Source organism: Leiobunum rupestre, chromosome 8, assembly GCF_980474605.1.
Source record: "Leiobunum rupestre chromosome 8, qqLeiRupe1.1.hap1, whole genome shotgun sequence".
Lineage (NCBI taxonomy): Eukaryota > Metazoa > Arthropoda > Arachnida > Opiliones > Sclerosomatidae > Leiobunum > Leiobunum rupestre.
Window position 1 is genome coordinate 22,646,029 of NC_143391.1, and position 14,325 is coordinate 22,660,353.

The 14,325-nt window shown below is 37.5% G+C and overlaps 2 protein-coding genes across 3 annotated transcripts; one reads left to right on the forward strand and one right to left on the reverse strand.

Annotated features, from left to right (window-relative positions):
* Positions 1–761: 761 nt before the first annotated feature.
* Tcs1 (Threonyl-carbamoyl synthesis 1) lies at positions 762–2,002 on the reverse strand. The gene is made up of 6 exons (XM_090156060.1): positions 1,845–2,002; positions 1,597–1,786; positions 1,299–1,536; positions 1,096–1,232; positions 984–1,039; positions 762–916 (listed from the first exon to the last, which is right to left on the reverse strand). The coding sequence occupies exons 1-5, from the start codon at positions 1,993–1,995 to the stop codon at positions 985–987; spliced, it is 771 nt and encodes a 256-aa protein (XP_090012186.1). The 5' UTR covers positions 1,996–2,002; the 3' UTR covers positions 762–916; position 984.
* Positions 2,003–9,426: 7,424 nt separating this feature from the next.
* On the forward strand, positions 9,427–11,210 carry LOC149932770 (uncharacterized). Of its 2 annotated transcripts, none has more exons than XM_090155471.1 (2): positions 9,427–10,150; positions 10,469–11,210. In XM_090155471.1, the coding sequence occupies exons 1-2, from the start codon at positions 9,658–9,660 to the stop codon at positions 11,107–11,109; spliced, it is 1,134 nt and encodes a 377-aa protein (XP_090011597.1). In that variant the 5' UTR covers positions 9,427–9,657; the 3' UTR covers positions 11,110–11,210. The 2 variants fall into 2 exon arrangements, with proteins under 2 accessions (XP_090011597.1, XP_090011596.1); XM_090155470.1 differs by having other exon boundaries at positions 9,435–10,150; positions 10,214–11,210.
* The last annotated feature ends 3,115 nt before the right edge of the window (positions 11,211–14,325 follow it).

Below are 14,325 nucleotides of genomic sequence, written 5' to 3' on the forward strand. Positions count from 1 at the left end.
TAAGGAAATAACGTTCGAATCTTTATACAAAGCTTTGTGGGAAAAATGCATTCATGATTTTATAGTAAATAATAAAAATGCTAAAATTTTTACGGGTATGGTAGCGTAACTTTGGCTGAACGGAATATTTGGAATTGTAAGTATATAAAATGGTCCCCGAGATCTTACCATAGGGAATACGGCCGGATAACCATTCCAAGTTCGAGGTATGAATTCCTGCTCTGCACCGTAACGGTAGGCGTTTCAATTTAAAACATCCCCTGTCTGGCCCTTTCGTGATCATGCTACCGAAACTTTGTAGACTCTCCGCTTAAGCAGTATAAAAACTATACACTCTTTTACGAAGTCGGTCATTTCATTACAGGCCTAATTTAAAATAGTACAGTCAAGGGCACTTGACCGCGCGAAGCGGCCTTGCATGCACTATTTGAAAAATTGAAATCAGACCTGTAATAAAATGGCAGCTCTCACAAATAAGCATATAAAAGGGTGTATAGACAAACAAAGCGGTTTGTCCGGTCGCAGTAGCACAAACTCTTTATTAATACTTAGCGTTATGTGTTCTTAAAAATATTATCTCTAAAATACTTCCGAGACTTAGAAATTAGTAGGCGAATACCTTTAGCCTGCCCCGCAGAAGTGTACGGCCAATTTCGAACTACAATTTTGCTGTAAAAAGTTCCTAATGTGTAGCGCCACACATCGATATATATTTATAGGTTACGTAAAATATTTTGTGTAAAACTTAAATTACCCCAGAATTAGAAAATCATCGTTATTTTTTAATTTTTTTTAAATTAAGGATATATATTTTGCTTCTGTGCTTTCTGATTCGAAATTCGCGCGTTTTATTGGGGTTTCTACTTTGTAGGTTCAATTCTATAGCGCCATCTTTTATAACATTTCGCCTCTGAAACTAGAATTTATTTCGTAAGAAAATGATAGATTAAAATGTTTTATTATGTGCATAAATAAAACCGTACATTAAATTTCAGTAAAGTTGTTTTTTAATAAAAATTCTTTAGTTTCACTCTCTGCACTGAAAGGAGAAGAAATATTAATTTTGAAATTTAACATATTTATATTTCCAATTACCATCCAGGTCGAATGATTTTATAACAATTCTCAACAGATAAATCCACCACAGTAGAACCCAATTTCAAGGGGTCTAAATGACCCAATGGTCCACCATCTATTATTAGAGCTAATTTGGACCAAATTTCTTCAAATTCCTAAGGAAAGGTTATTTTCTATTAAATTAGATGGTTTTCAAGAGTAATATAATGTTAGTGTGTTACTTGAATTGTATGCGAACTATTTTGACAACTTATGTTTGCACTGGTCAAGGCGAGAGGTTCTCCACATTTTAAAACTAGCTTTTGAATAAAAGAGTACTTAGGTATTCGAATTCCTATAAGTTTTGTGGTCTCTGGCAATATTAGAGGGTTTAAATTCTTGTTTCCTTTCAACAGGATGGTCACTGGCCCTGGAAGCAGGCCTTCTAGTATATCATCTCTGACAGTCATGTTGCTCCATCTGAGAGGTAGGGTAAGTAATTAGACATTTGTTAATTATTTAAAAACGAAGAATCATTACTTTGGAATGTCTGATATCTTTCCAACACATATTGCAATAGGTTTATTACTGTTTCTTTGTTTAATACTGTACAATTTTTCAACAGATTTGTCATTTATGGCTAGAGTAGCTATTCCATATATAGTGTCAGTGGGTAAAGCGATTGCTTTATTTTGTTTCAAAACTGTTATGGCTTCGTTTATCAGGATAGCTGAATGAAAAACCTTATTATTAATATGTTGTTCATTAACTTTCTTAAAAAAGATTACCTTCATTATCTTTATCATATTTTAAAATTTTATAGGGTGTACTTAGATATTTAAAGTCTGAGTTTATTGATATTTTGTCATTTTTGACCTTGTTTAAAGTGTTGGTTGAAGATTTCATTTCAATGTTTTTCGGGAATAAGTTATACTTCATAAATTTATATTGCGTCTTATATATGGAATTGTAAAATATATAAAACAATTTGTTAAAACGATAACTCATACTTCATTTTAGATTTCGCTTGCCAAGTCTTTAAAACCACATGGTGCAATAGTGGCAATTTAAAGAGGATCTTATTCTTACGTCATTTCATTCGCTTTAAATTCGATCATGTGACGGTTGCGACCATAGATATAGGAAACGTATATAAAGGTCTAGATAAAATATTTCAAAGGGAGTGAATACGGAGGTGACAGCTAGCAGAAACGCGTAATTTCTGCAGGCTATCCTTATAAGGCGCTATCTATCGGTAAGAAAGCTGGTGCTATCGTCGCGAGAATCATTGTCTCCTGCTTAAAAATTATACTAAAAGTCACCAACAGATGGTGTCTAAACACTACGGCCTGCGGAAAGGTCAAGCACTTAGTACTAAAATGCTAAGAGAGCTCGCGCTCTTGGTCACGTGCCTTCCTCGGTGTCTGCTAGGTGTCAATTCCGTATTTTATGTTAGGCTTAGACGCCCCGAAATTTATCTAGACCTTTATATACATTTCTTATATCTATGGTTGCGACCATTGAGGATCGGGAAGTCGTAATTTCCCAAGCCTGTTCCGCGTCAAAATTCTGAGAATGAATTCTTCTCTTGAGAAGAGTTCTTCGTTAGAATTTTTCTCCCCGTGAGAACTCGCTAAAATGCGTCAAGTTTTTCGCCTTGAAGGCCTATCGGCATATTTTCCCCCATTAAAGCTTAGTTTTCTCCCCTACTTATTGGTCTCTTTACTTGTTCGCGTTTTTACTCCTCAAATGTAAAATGCATTGAGTGGGGAATATTAATCTAGTCTCTAGAGGTCCAATCAAAACGTCGGATTTCAGTATTTCGCGAAACAAGTTTAAAAAAAATAAGAATACTGCCGTCTGCTCCCAAATGACGAGGAAACTTTATCATTCTACCCGTGGCGCCGTCTATCTCTCAATGGTTCGTTCAAATAAGACGCGTTTTCCGGCAAAAAGGTTTTTTTTTCAAAACTAATGGAGGGCACCACGGGTCATATGATAACGTTTTCTCGTCATTTTAGAGGAGACGACACATTCGTAATTTCCAAAAACTTGTTTCGTGGGGAGTAGATTTGATTGGATCTCTAGATTAATATTCCCAACTCAATGGTAAAATGAATCTTCTAAAGATGGCGGCTTACGAAGTTACGATAATCCCACCAAAGATATTTTAAACTCGTACCCTAGATCAGTGGTGTAGTCCTAAAATAAAAAGAACCGGGGCGCTACCTGGGTACAGCCAACTTCGATTGCAAGTAATCGAAGTTGGCTGTACCAGCCGCTATAAATCGTCGGCTGAGAGCAAAATCCACGTAACAATGTACACAAATCTTAAGAAATTACATGGATTTTGCTCTCAGCCGACGAAATGTACATCCAACTTTGATTTTTAGCGTGATCGAAGATGGCTGTACCTAGGTAACGATTTTAAATTGTTATGGTATTTTTCTGCGGGCAAGATTTATCATAAATTCACACACCCTTATTCCAGAAAAATGATATACGAAATAGAGGCAAGGCGCGCCATGGCAAAATGGAAAAACCAAGGTGGGGCGGGGCCCTGCCTTTGAAAAAAGCACCGGGGCGACGCCCTGCCCCGCCCTGGCCCGACTGCACCACTGCCCTAGATTCGAAATAACTCACTCGCGCGTTGCCGATAGCGTTTACCCCGAGGGGTTATTCACTGTTGCAAAATTTTGTACACCTGATTTCAGATTTCACGTGATTTCACTTTTGATTTAACGTTATGGAAGCTACTGATTTGAAGTGATTTCAGTGATTTCCCTGCTGATTTGTACACCTGATTTCAAAAGTGGTAAACCCCTCGGTTTACCCACTTCCCGCCGGAACTCAGAAAAAATTCGCTCCATGGTTTGCGCCTTACCGCAACCACGGCCAACTTCGATCACGCGCTGCCGCGCTATATAGCGCGGCAGCGCGTGATCGAAGTTGGCCGTGCCACAACCGATGGAGCCCGATTTTTCTGAGGTCACGTGCCGGAAAAGGGTAACAAAACCGTCAATGGGAAAGCTCTCAGTATTCGAATCTAGGGTACGAGTTTAAATTATCTTTGATCCCACCAAGGATCGAACCGAGCCTCGGCCTCGGTCCGAGGGTCGTCTAAATATAGCCGAGGAACCGAGGATTTTTTCGCTCTTATTAAAAACATGAATAACTGAAATTTTGGCCCATTTTCTACCGTAAAATTTATATCTAAGGAGAATGAATATGTGGAGACGATCGTCCGGCTACCGGCACCTTGAACGCTTTTTCCCCTGTCTTGTGCGGAGGAGGAGTCAATACTCGAAAGTTTTAGTTTTAGTTTCGTAACTTTTGTTTTAGGTTCTTTTCGTGGGAACCGTCGAAAAGCGAAACGTGAGGGGGCGGGGCTGCTTGGAGGGACGAAACATCTACAATAGTTGATATTAAAACTTTTATTTGGAAGCTTTATTTATCCATTTGACCCAGTGGCGTAGCGTGTATTTCTTTAACCCGGGGCAAACCCTAAATTGGCCGCCCCCTTTATTTTCGCAACTAAGCAAAAAATCGGTGAAAAATCTGTGATACTTTGTTGCTCTGTTGATTGCAAAAGGATTCAAGTCATTTAAAAATTAAAATTTTATTTTGCGTGTTTTTAGCAACGCGATCTCTTTAATGAAATGGTCAATATTAATTGGTACCTCTTGTTCGATTGCGAAGAAACCCAGATTTGTTAATCTCAACATGCACATTGTAGACCTTTAATAATTTTTATAATTTTTCTGATACACGATCTCGGCCGGCCGCGTTCGTTTCAATTTTCCAGGCCACTGGCCGCCCCCTACATCAAAGCCGCCCGGGGCCATGACCCCCTTTGCCCCTCCCACGCTACGCCACTGATTTGACCATTTAACCGTTGCCTCGGCCCGAGGCAGTTTTTCGACCCTTGTTCGATCCTTGGATCCCACGAACGTAATAAACTAAGCCTTTGACAATAAATATTTTTTTTAGTTTTTACAGGATTTCACGACAATATATGAAGGAAGGAAAGATTTTATTTATAATTTAAAAGGAAAGGTTTCATAGGAAATTTAACCAACCATTCTATATTATCTGAAATTAATTTTCGTCCACAAAAATATCATAATGTTATTAGAATATTAGCTTCCATTTTTATTTGTAATTTGACCGAGTGAGAATGCTCGGAGCCATTCTCACTCTTCTCAAGAGAACTCGTGAAAAGGACCGTCAAAATTTTGAGAAGTGAGAATTCTCACTATCAAGGGAAGAATTCTTAGAATTTTGACGTGCCCATGGTTACCAGAGTTTTTGCTAATGGCCATCAAAATTTTGAAAAGTGAGAATTCTCACTATCAAGGCACGGACTGTAAATTTTAGAGGACCGGTATTCCCGAGGTATTTTACGCCCCGTTCACCGATCAGGCTGACGGGAGTCGCTCAAGGTCATAAAAAAACTAAAGCGCGTGTCTTTCGGTCGGCCAGATTTCCAGATAACATGCGGGGGGGTCTATCTCTATGCGTGGTACAAATGACCTTGACGGACTCTCTTTCTCTAGTTCGAAGTGATTGATGCTCGGGGAAACCAAAATTCTACAGGAGAAGGCTACGCTTTACTCGTCCTCTAAAATTTACAGTCCATGATCAAGGGAAGTATTCTTAGAATTTTGACGCGCCCCTTGGACAGCCTTGGAAATAAGCTATTTTTTAAACTGGTCCTTATGACCAGTGACCCCTAAGATTATTAATTATTAAACTGGTCTCATATAAAATGTTCTAATGTCATTTTATAAGCCTAAAAAACCTATAGAGGTTAGATTACGTTGGTAACATTAATTTTACACGTATTCAAAATAGTTAACTTTATTTTATGAGTATCACAAGAATAGTACAATATAGTACTATCTCACCTAAGACTACTGCCATAGCCTAGAAGACCCTCCCCATTTGACTGCTCTCAAGCGCTCTAGATCGCTATGATGAACAATTTATGTTCCATTTGCGTGCTCGGATCTGCTCCGATCACGTTTCACGTGTTCCATTTCCCACTCTCGGGTGCTCCGAGATCGCCTAAAACCGATCTGCCGATTTCGACAGACCAAGGCTGCGTTCAGTAAGAGTAATCGGACCTGCAGCGGTTCTGAACCGTTGCTAATCGTTTGCAGCGTTACGTCAAGAGCTACTGAACGCTTTTCTGTTCTCACGCAATAGGTTAAACCAAGGACAGTAGATACAGGGACGAGAAAGTGTATTGGCGGCCTCTGTTGGAATATATCACATAAAACGACCTAAACGCAAGGAGAGTTAGTTGTAAACAAAAAAAATGTTGGTCACCTAATTTTAGCGGTTCTTAACGAGGTTTAAGTGTTCAAAACAAATGGGCATTTTTTATTTACGCTCGTAGTTTTATTTTTAATTTAACAGAGACAGATTCGGAGCGAATCTCGAGCAAAGATAATTTAAACTCGTACCCTAGATTCGAAATCACTCTCTCACGCGTTGCCGATAGCGTTTACCCACTTCCCGCTGGAAAAGGGTAAACGTTTCGTAACAAAACCGTCAATCGGAAAGCTCTCAGTATTCGAATCTAGGGTACGAGTTAAAATTATCTTTGTCTCGAGCAATCAAATGGAAAACGCTATAAATAAATTGGTCTGAGCAATTAATAAACTGGTCTTTGACCACTTGACCACCGTTATTGGTTATTTCCAAGGCTGCCCTTGCAGGGAACCGTTGCTACGTTTAGTCGCTTACAGATTTTGGCGGTAAAGTACTAAAGTTGAAGTTCAGACAAAAACGGTCAAGAAAAACTTTGTAAAACTAGTGATTTGGGATATACTTTTTGGAAGTTTAACATCATTAATTATTGGTAAATAGTTTTGGCGCCTATTTTTAATTTTCTGATAACTTTCTTTCTTGACTTTATTGTTATGATATTTTAAATTTTACTAATGTTTTCTATAACCGAAGCCTTGGTCATTAGTTTCTAAAAATTTATTCTGATCATCTAGATTATGAAGCTGCGAGAAAGGAAAAAGGAGGAAACGAATGTGCCAAAAGCACTGAAAAGAAAGACACAACTTTTACCGCCTAAGATAAAAACAAAGCCAAGTAAAGCATTTAAATGTAAACCTTCAAGTGGAAGCCCTCTTAGGGTTAAAAGTGTTCCAGATATTAAAAATGATTCAGGTATAAAAATTTTGGTTATTGACTTTTGTACCATAAATTTACATGTTGGATTCCTTTTTTCTTTTCTCAGTTAAAACAAAAAGAGCTACTACTCACAGCACAACCAACAGAGTCACAAGGTCCAAAATTCCAAAACCTGTCACTCCCAATAATAAAATAGAAAAACCCATTAAGCCTATGATAGAAAGAAAAACAAGCGAGGTCAAAAGAAATGCAAATGACAAGACTCATAATAAGAATAAGTTGGAAGCTACCACTAATCAGATCACAAACTACTTCAAGAAAGACACAACTCCGAAAGCACAAAGATTAGATCAGAGCTTATTACACAAAACTAGCTCCGTAAAAAAAGCATGTTGGGCCAATGCTTCTTTTCTTCTTTCAAAGTCACAATCAAAGCCAAATGCAGATCCTTACGAATTTGTAGATGACTTACCAAAACAAAGGAAGAAGACTAAAAGAAGGGCATCTCGTTCTGCGCCTTATACCAAATTGAGAAAAGAAAAAACCAAGGCTGACGATCGGAAATCTCACCAATCAAAAAATGCTAACCAGCTCAAAGAGCCCGTATTTAACAGTACCCTAGCTGATTCAGAGAAGATTGCGAATAAAATTTATTCCAATGGTAAAGCTATACCATCATTGCACCAGTTGGATATATCAAGTATTACTGTAACAAACAAAAGCGTAATTCCCATTTGTGAGGAATCAACAAATAAAAACATGGTCACAAATTCTCATGGTGATAAGTATGAAGATACAGAAATAACCCCAGACAAAAATGATGCACTTGCAGATAATTATAAATTGTTCAAAACACCAGTGTTGCCTGTTAAATCAATAGATAAGAACTATGACTTCTTCGCTAAAGCCACTGCAGTTTCAACTCCAAAAGTGACTATAACCAGTACCAAACCCCTTACAAAGTTTGCGCGTGATGCAAAAGTAAATACTATTTCAACTGATTCCAGTGTACTGAAAACCATGATCAATAGTGAAAGCTCTCCACTTATGCATGCTGATGTGTCTCCAATCAATGACAATGCCCCAAAAACCAGTTCTGAGAGCAATTCAAGACATGAAATGGAAGATCATATTGATGAAGAAATAGACTTTGGTTCAGATAATGAAGAAAATTCACGGATTCTTTCCGGATCATTTGTGGAGTCTGAAAACTGTGTTTACGAAAATGAGTACCTTAAAAGGGCTTCAACTCCAGAAGCCGGAGATCTTCTAGACTGTAGCGTGATTAGGTCAAATTCAATTCGTGTAATTGATTCAGAAAATGACCTTGCTTTGAAGAGCCCTAATAGGAGCAGCCACAGAGATGGTTATTCTCTTTATGGATCCCCAATTCATCTGTCTCCTGTCAAACCCAATGGTTCTGATAATGAAGAAATTCATAATACAAAGTACTCAAAGAAATTGAATAAACTGGCTAAAGAGAATACTAAAAACAGAAAGACGTTGTCGGATAACCACAGCGTCAAACATGTGAAGAAAACATATGGGAAAAAAGAAAGAAAACCAAAGAAGGAGGACCCATCAGATGTAGCTTTTGATAAGTGGCTGAAAGATATGACGAATGAATTTGAACAAATACAGAACTTTGAGCTTGTTGTTGAATAATAATTTTCCATTGTTTTACCATTTCCTTTTGAAAAAGGTAAATAAACACTTACAATGATCAAACTTAAGATCAATAATTTCATAACATTTAATTTTTGATTTTGTGTTATATAAGTTTTAATACTTGTAATCTGTATTTCAATAAAGGTTTTTATGTTTTAATAACAAAAATGAGTTCGTTAATTCAGAAAAGGCATCAGTGAAAGTAGTGGGATGGCACACTTTTTCAAGTTATTACTACCAACTTATTTACCCTCAACACCAGTAAAATATAACTCGAAATTAGCCGTAAACTACTTGGGGTAGATGAGCCATGTCAAAGGTCGAAGAAAGCGATACAATACAAAATTACCTGAAACATCATAAAGGTTATGTGTCTCAGTTGATCTTTAAAATAATATACTTTATTTCATCATATTATCTCTGCCAGAGTAGTGGCGTACTCCCAAGAGTCTGGGAGGCAGAGTTTGTGAAAGGCCGTGTGACGGTGTGAGGACGACCACCAATCCCCCAACGGGTGGTCAGGATACTTCCGCCGCGGGTGTCCCCACCCTTGTCCCCACGTATCCCCCCGTTGGCGTGGCCGTTACACATATCTCACCCTGATTAATCAGTTAGTGTGCTGGTGTCTAAGGCCTTGGGTCGACACCGATGTGTGGCTGTCTAAAAAAAAAGAAAAAAATCATATTATCTCTATCTCTATTTGTAAACATTTTGTATTCGGTTTTAATATACCATAAGGCTATATAATAAATGAATGACTCAAAAGTTATATAGATACTGAAAATGCCTATAGAAACATTGATGACAAAGGTTATGTTAATTGACACTTGGCTTGAAGAAAGATTCTCCATTAAAGTTCCAGTACCTTGGCTCAAAAGCTGTATTCAAAATGTTGTGCAAAATGACCACGAATGTTTGAAAGCTGTTGTATTTAAAACTTGGCTTTACAGTGACTTACATGAAATTGGATGTGATAAGCTTCCTGCTGGTATTTCTGATGTCCCTTCCATAACTATTGAAGGGAGTTATATTTTGCAGATTGAGGAAATAATGGATGTTAGCCAGTCTCCTTATGATCAACTCAAAAAGCTTCTCGGTAAAGAAAATGAAAATGTGCTAGTCAATTGCGATGCTTCTATAGATAGTGCTGAAAAATCCTCCAGAATTTTAAGGATGACTGTAACTGATGGTTTCCAAACAATTTTTGCTACGGAATACTCAACAATACCCACTCTGTCGGTGAATACCACCCCTGGAACAAAAATTAGAGTTATAGGTATTTTTTTATATTTCACCTTTAACCTTTGATTTTCTGTAATACCATTGTTTATTTTTAAAGGTCCCATAAAATGTTACGCTGCTACATTAATGCTCACGAAAGACAATGTTGTAGTGTTTGGTGGGGAAGTTCAACATTTAGTGATTAAGAATTGTCAAAAAAATGTTTTGGCCAGAGCTTTAAATTTAAAAGAATTAGTAAATTATTCCAAAACATCTGAAGAAAACCAAAATGCTAATAATAATGAAGTGGATGAAGCCGAGTTGAATGAGTTAATGAATAACTTTGATTCTGATATGGACATGAATTTTATAGAAAATCACAATTCAAATGATGCATGTATAGCACAGCCAAGTTCAGAAGACATGTCAAATAGACCTGTCAGTTCCGAGTTTCAACCTTTAGCCAATAACGGAACTAATATTCGTATTAATGAAAAAAGATCTAGACTCTCAACAAAAGGGAAAAGTACTTCCCAAAGATCTCTAACTGAATTTTTATCACAGCCAAACAATACCAGTTCAGTGGGTATCAAAGGTTCTTCAGATATTAGCAATGAAAATGAATTATACACTTATTTGTCAAAAGCTCTTGAAAAAGAACTTACAGAGCCCAAAATAGTCTGTGTTAAAGCGTTTATAGGGTCAGTTGAATCCAAATTAACAAGGAATCAAGTTACTCGGGAGTTTAATTTAGAAGTGATAATAAATGATGGGACCATGGCAATTATAGCAATGTTATCTCATTCTATTCTAAACCATTTATTAGGCCCAGAAGGAAAAAAAGGAATTGCAAAAGTTATGAAGTTTTTAGCACATTGTAATACAGTGATGAAATTGGAGTTAAATCCAGCTCCTAACTTGCATAAAGTAATTTCTATTGATGAAAAAGTCAATTTACACAACTTGACCCATAGATGTAGATCAGTAGATTTAACAGAAATAGGTATACATTAGACTTATTTTTTTATTATTATTGATGTTGTGTTATGTAATTCAAAATCTTTAGTTATGTCATTGTGTAAAATGGAAATAAAATTATCTTTTGTTTATCCATATTTTTAAATTTTGTGATTGAATGTCTTTGAAGACGATGAAGCTTAGTAGTCCAGCTAAGTATAGTTTCCATTTAGTTTTGATAGTTATTTATAGATGGTAACAGAACTTGCATAATTGACCAATAGTTATCAGAAAATTAGGTGTCTTTGGTATTTTTAGTTTTCAAAAAGTATTTTTAATAGTAAGAGTTGGGTTACACCCTACCTAGCAATTCGACCAGAGATCCATTGTGGAGCCCCAGCCTTTTAAAAACACGCCTTTCTCTCTCTCGTCCCAAACCCCCCAGTAAGGCACCCCTCTCCCTTTTCCCCATGCCAGAATTACCGGGGTACCCTTTCCCCCCACCGCAAATATAACAAAAAAACTTGCTTTTTCTCTCTCGTTCCAAACCACCCAGTAAGGCACGGGGTACCCTTTTTCCATCGCAAAAATTACTCAAAAATTGGCCTTTCTCTCTCGTTCCAAACCACCCAGTAAGGCACCCCTCCCCCTTTTCCCCATGTCAGAATTACACCGAGAGACCGCCGCATTCCCCTCCCAGCTTTGACAATGTTACCTACTGCTGCCTTCCTGATACTGGCAAGGAGACTACCCGAGGTGGTTATCACCGATTTTGTTGAAACTCGGGGGTTAAGTAGACCTTATGATAGTACGAAAATTGCCAAATGGAAAAGTTACAATGGGCTTTAGTTTTCTCATGGCAACCGAAAATGTTTTTGATCTCTCAAAACAAAACCTCCATTTATAGTCTGCGAGCCAGACAAAAATTTGGTACCAACTCGAGGGACCAGAAAATTTTATAATTTCTAGTTAGGGGGTCACGTGTGCATGCCGAAAACACTTGATAGACATCTGGATCGCCCAGCTATCCAAGATGGCGGCGCGCGCCTTTCTATTAACGGCCATAACATTTGATCTACTCATCCGATTGCGACCAACTCAACGTTATAAAATAGGTATTTGTATTCTTAATATATTAGATCCTATGAGTTAATTTCGTAAAACTAACGGTTCACCTTAAAATACAAAATATCTCCTTTAAGTAATTAAACGTATCGCAGCTTAAGCAACTTCATTACGCTAAAAATAATGTTTAATTTTTTTGGTGTCAAATACATGTAAGACTAGACTCCTAGCTTTCATTTGATGTAAATTGTGACCGCCTACTATGTATACTTACCTACTTATGCGCAATATTAAGACAGGGGGCGATTTACTTATTATTGTTATTTATGCGCGAGACAACGAAAGTATAGAGCTTTCGTGCCGAGTCATTGTTTTTGGTAGAAATAAAACGTTTATATTCGATACACAGCCATGCTCTTTGCCCTCAACCCCGGACGGGATAATTTTTTGGTGTCCATTATCACTTGTATAATAGTACGTAGTCCGTTTGGGCCTGGGCTGGGGTATTTCTACTTTTGTTTAAAAAAGTTATATTTTTTCCGAGCTGGTCGAGGAAGCTCAGTGCTCTAAAAACTAAGCTAGGTTATTTAAATGAAACATGTCGGGAAAAACGAAATCCAGAAAAGAGTTAGGTGTTTGTGTTTTATGTGAGAAAAAGAGTCCCTTGAACGAGCTTATAAAACCAAAAGATGTAGAGTCTTGGATTGCATTGTACAAAGCTGCCGAAATTAGAAAGTTCCAACCAATTTTGGACATACACGTATCTAATGAAGCGACATCGAGTGTCCCAGATATTTTCTACCACAGAAACTGCAGGTCAACTTTTACATTAAAAAAATCTCTCAAGGAACTAGAAGAGAAGCAAGTGGAACCTGCAGCGGGTGAGCAAAGTGATTGTGTAAATCTTGATCCACGTCGGTCCACGCGAAATACCCCGTCCGAGTCAAGGGTGTATGAAAAACTCTGTATATTCTGCGAGCGAAATAAATATAAACCTGGAACCAATACCCGCGAACCACTTTTGAAATCTCTCGAACTGAGATCGGATAAAAAGGTCCGCGAAATTGCAATTGAACGAAGTGATTCAAGAATGATAGCTATAACGTCAAGAGATTTAATCGCTGCGGAAGCTCACTACCATAAATCTTGTTACAAGGATTACACTCGTGAAAAGTCATTTGCAAGTCAGCAAAGTGAAGTAGGGAAGTTGTCTACAGTTGAACCATATAAACTGGCAGAAATATCAGCTTTAAACCAACTTTTTCAATACTTAAGAGATAATTTAATTTCGAAATCATCATTTACTTCAATGATAGATCTTACAGCGAAGTTAGTTAATCTAATGAGCAACGAATGTGTACCAGAAAACCAAATACTGAACTCAACTAAAAAACATTTGAGAAGAAATCTTGAAACCGAATTCGGTGAGTCCATTGTCTTTTTTATCGTGGATAACAGATCCTATGTCAGGTCTGATAATATGTCGCTAGATACGCTACTTCAGGATTACATGAGATTAAAACGTAAATTGATTCAGCTAAACGAAACACAAAATTCATCATCGTTTATTTGTCAAGCGGCAACCTTTTTGCGGCAAGACGTTAAAAAAAGCGTTTTTGAGCAAAATTGGCCACCTGACCCACGAGAGTTGGATTCAAACTATCTCGCGATACCCGAATCTTTAAGCCAGTTTTTAAGAGTATTATTGGCGGGGGAAAATCAACTTCTTTCTACAAAGCTCTCTAGAATCATGTGGTCGCTATCCCAAGATGTTATGCTATTTTATTAGGCAAAGTCTTAACTCCTAAACATATTTTACTTCCCTGGGCCATCAAAACCCTTACTGGAAATGTAGAGCTAATAAAAATTATGAATAGCTTGGGTCATTCCATATCCCTATTCGAAACTTGAGGAAATTGATACTGCTCTATGTATCGAGAAGTTAGAGAGCGTCGCTACCGATTGCGTTCCACTACCCTCCAACGTCCACCCAAATGTCCCAACTGTGATGGCCTTCGATAATATTGACCGCCAAGAAGAAGTCCTAAGTGGTGCTGGAACCTCACATAGAGTTAACGGGATAATTGTTCAGAATGTGTCCCATTCGTGTTTACCACCAAGAACCTCTTCGGTAATCAGTAAGAAAGAAAAAAGAAGAACAATAAAAGTTGCAGAAAAATTACTTGATGTCTACGTAATTGGTAAAAA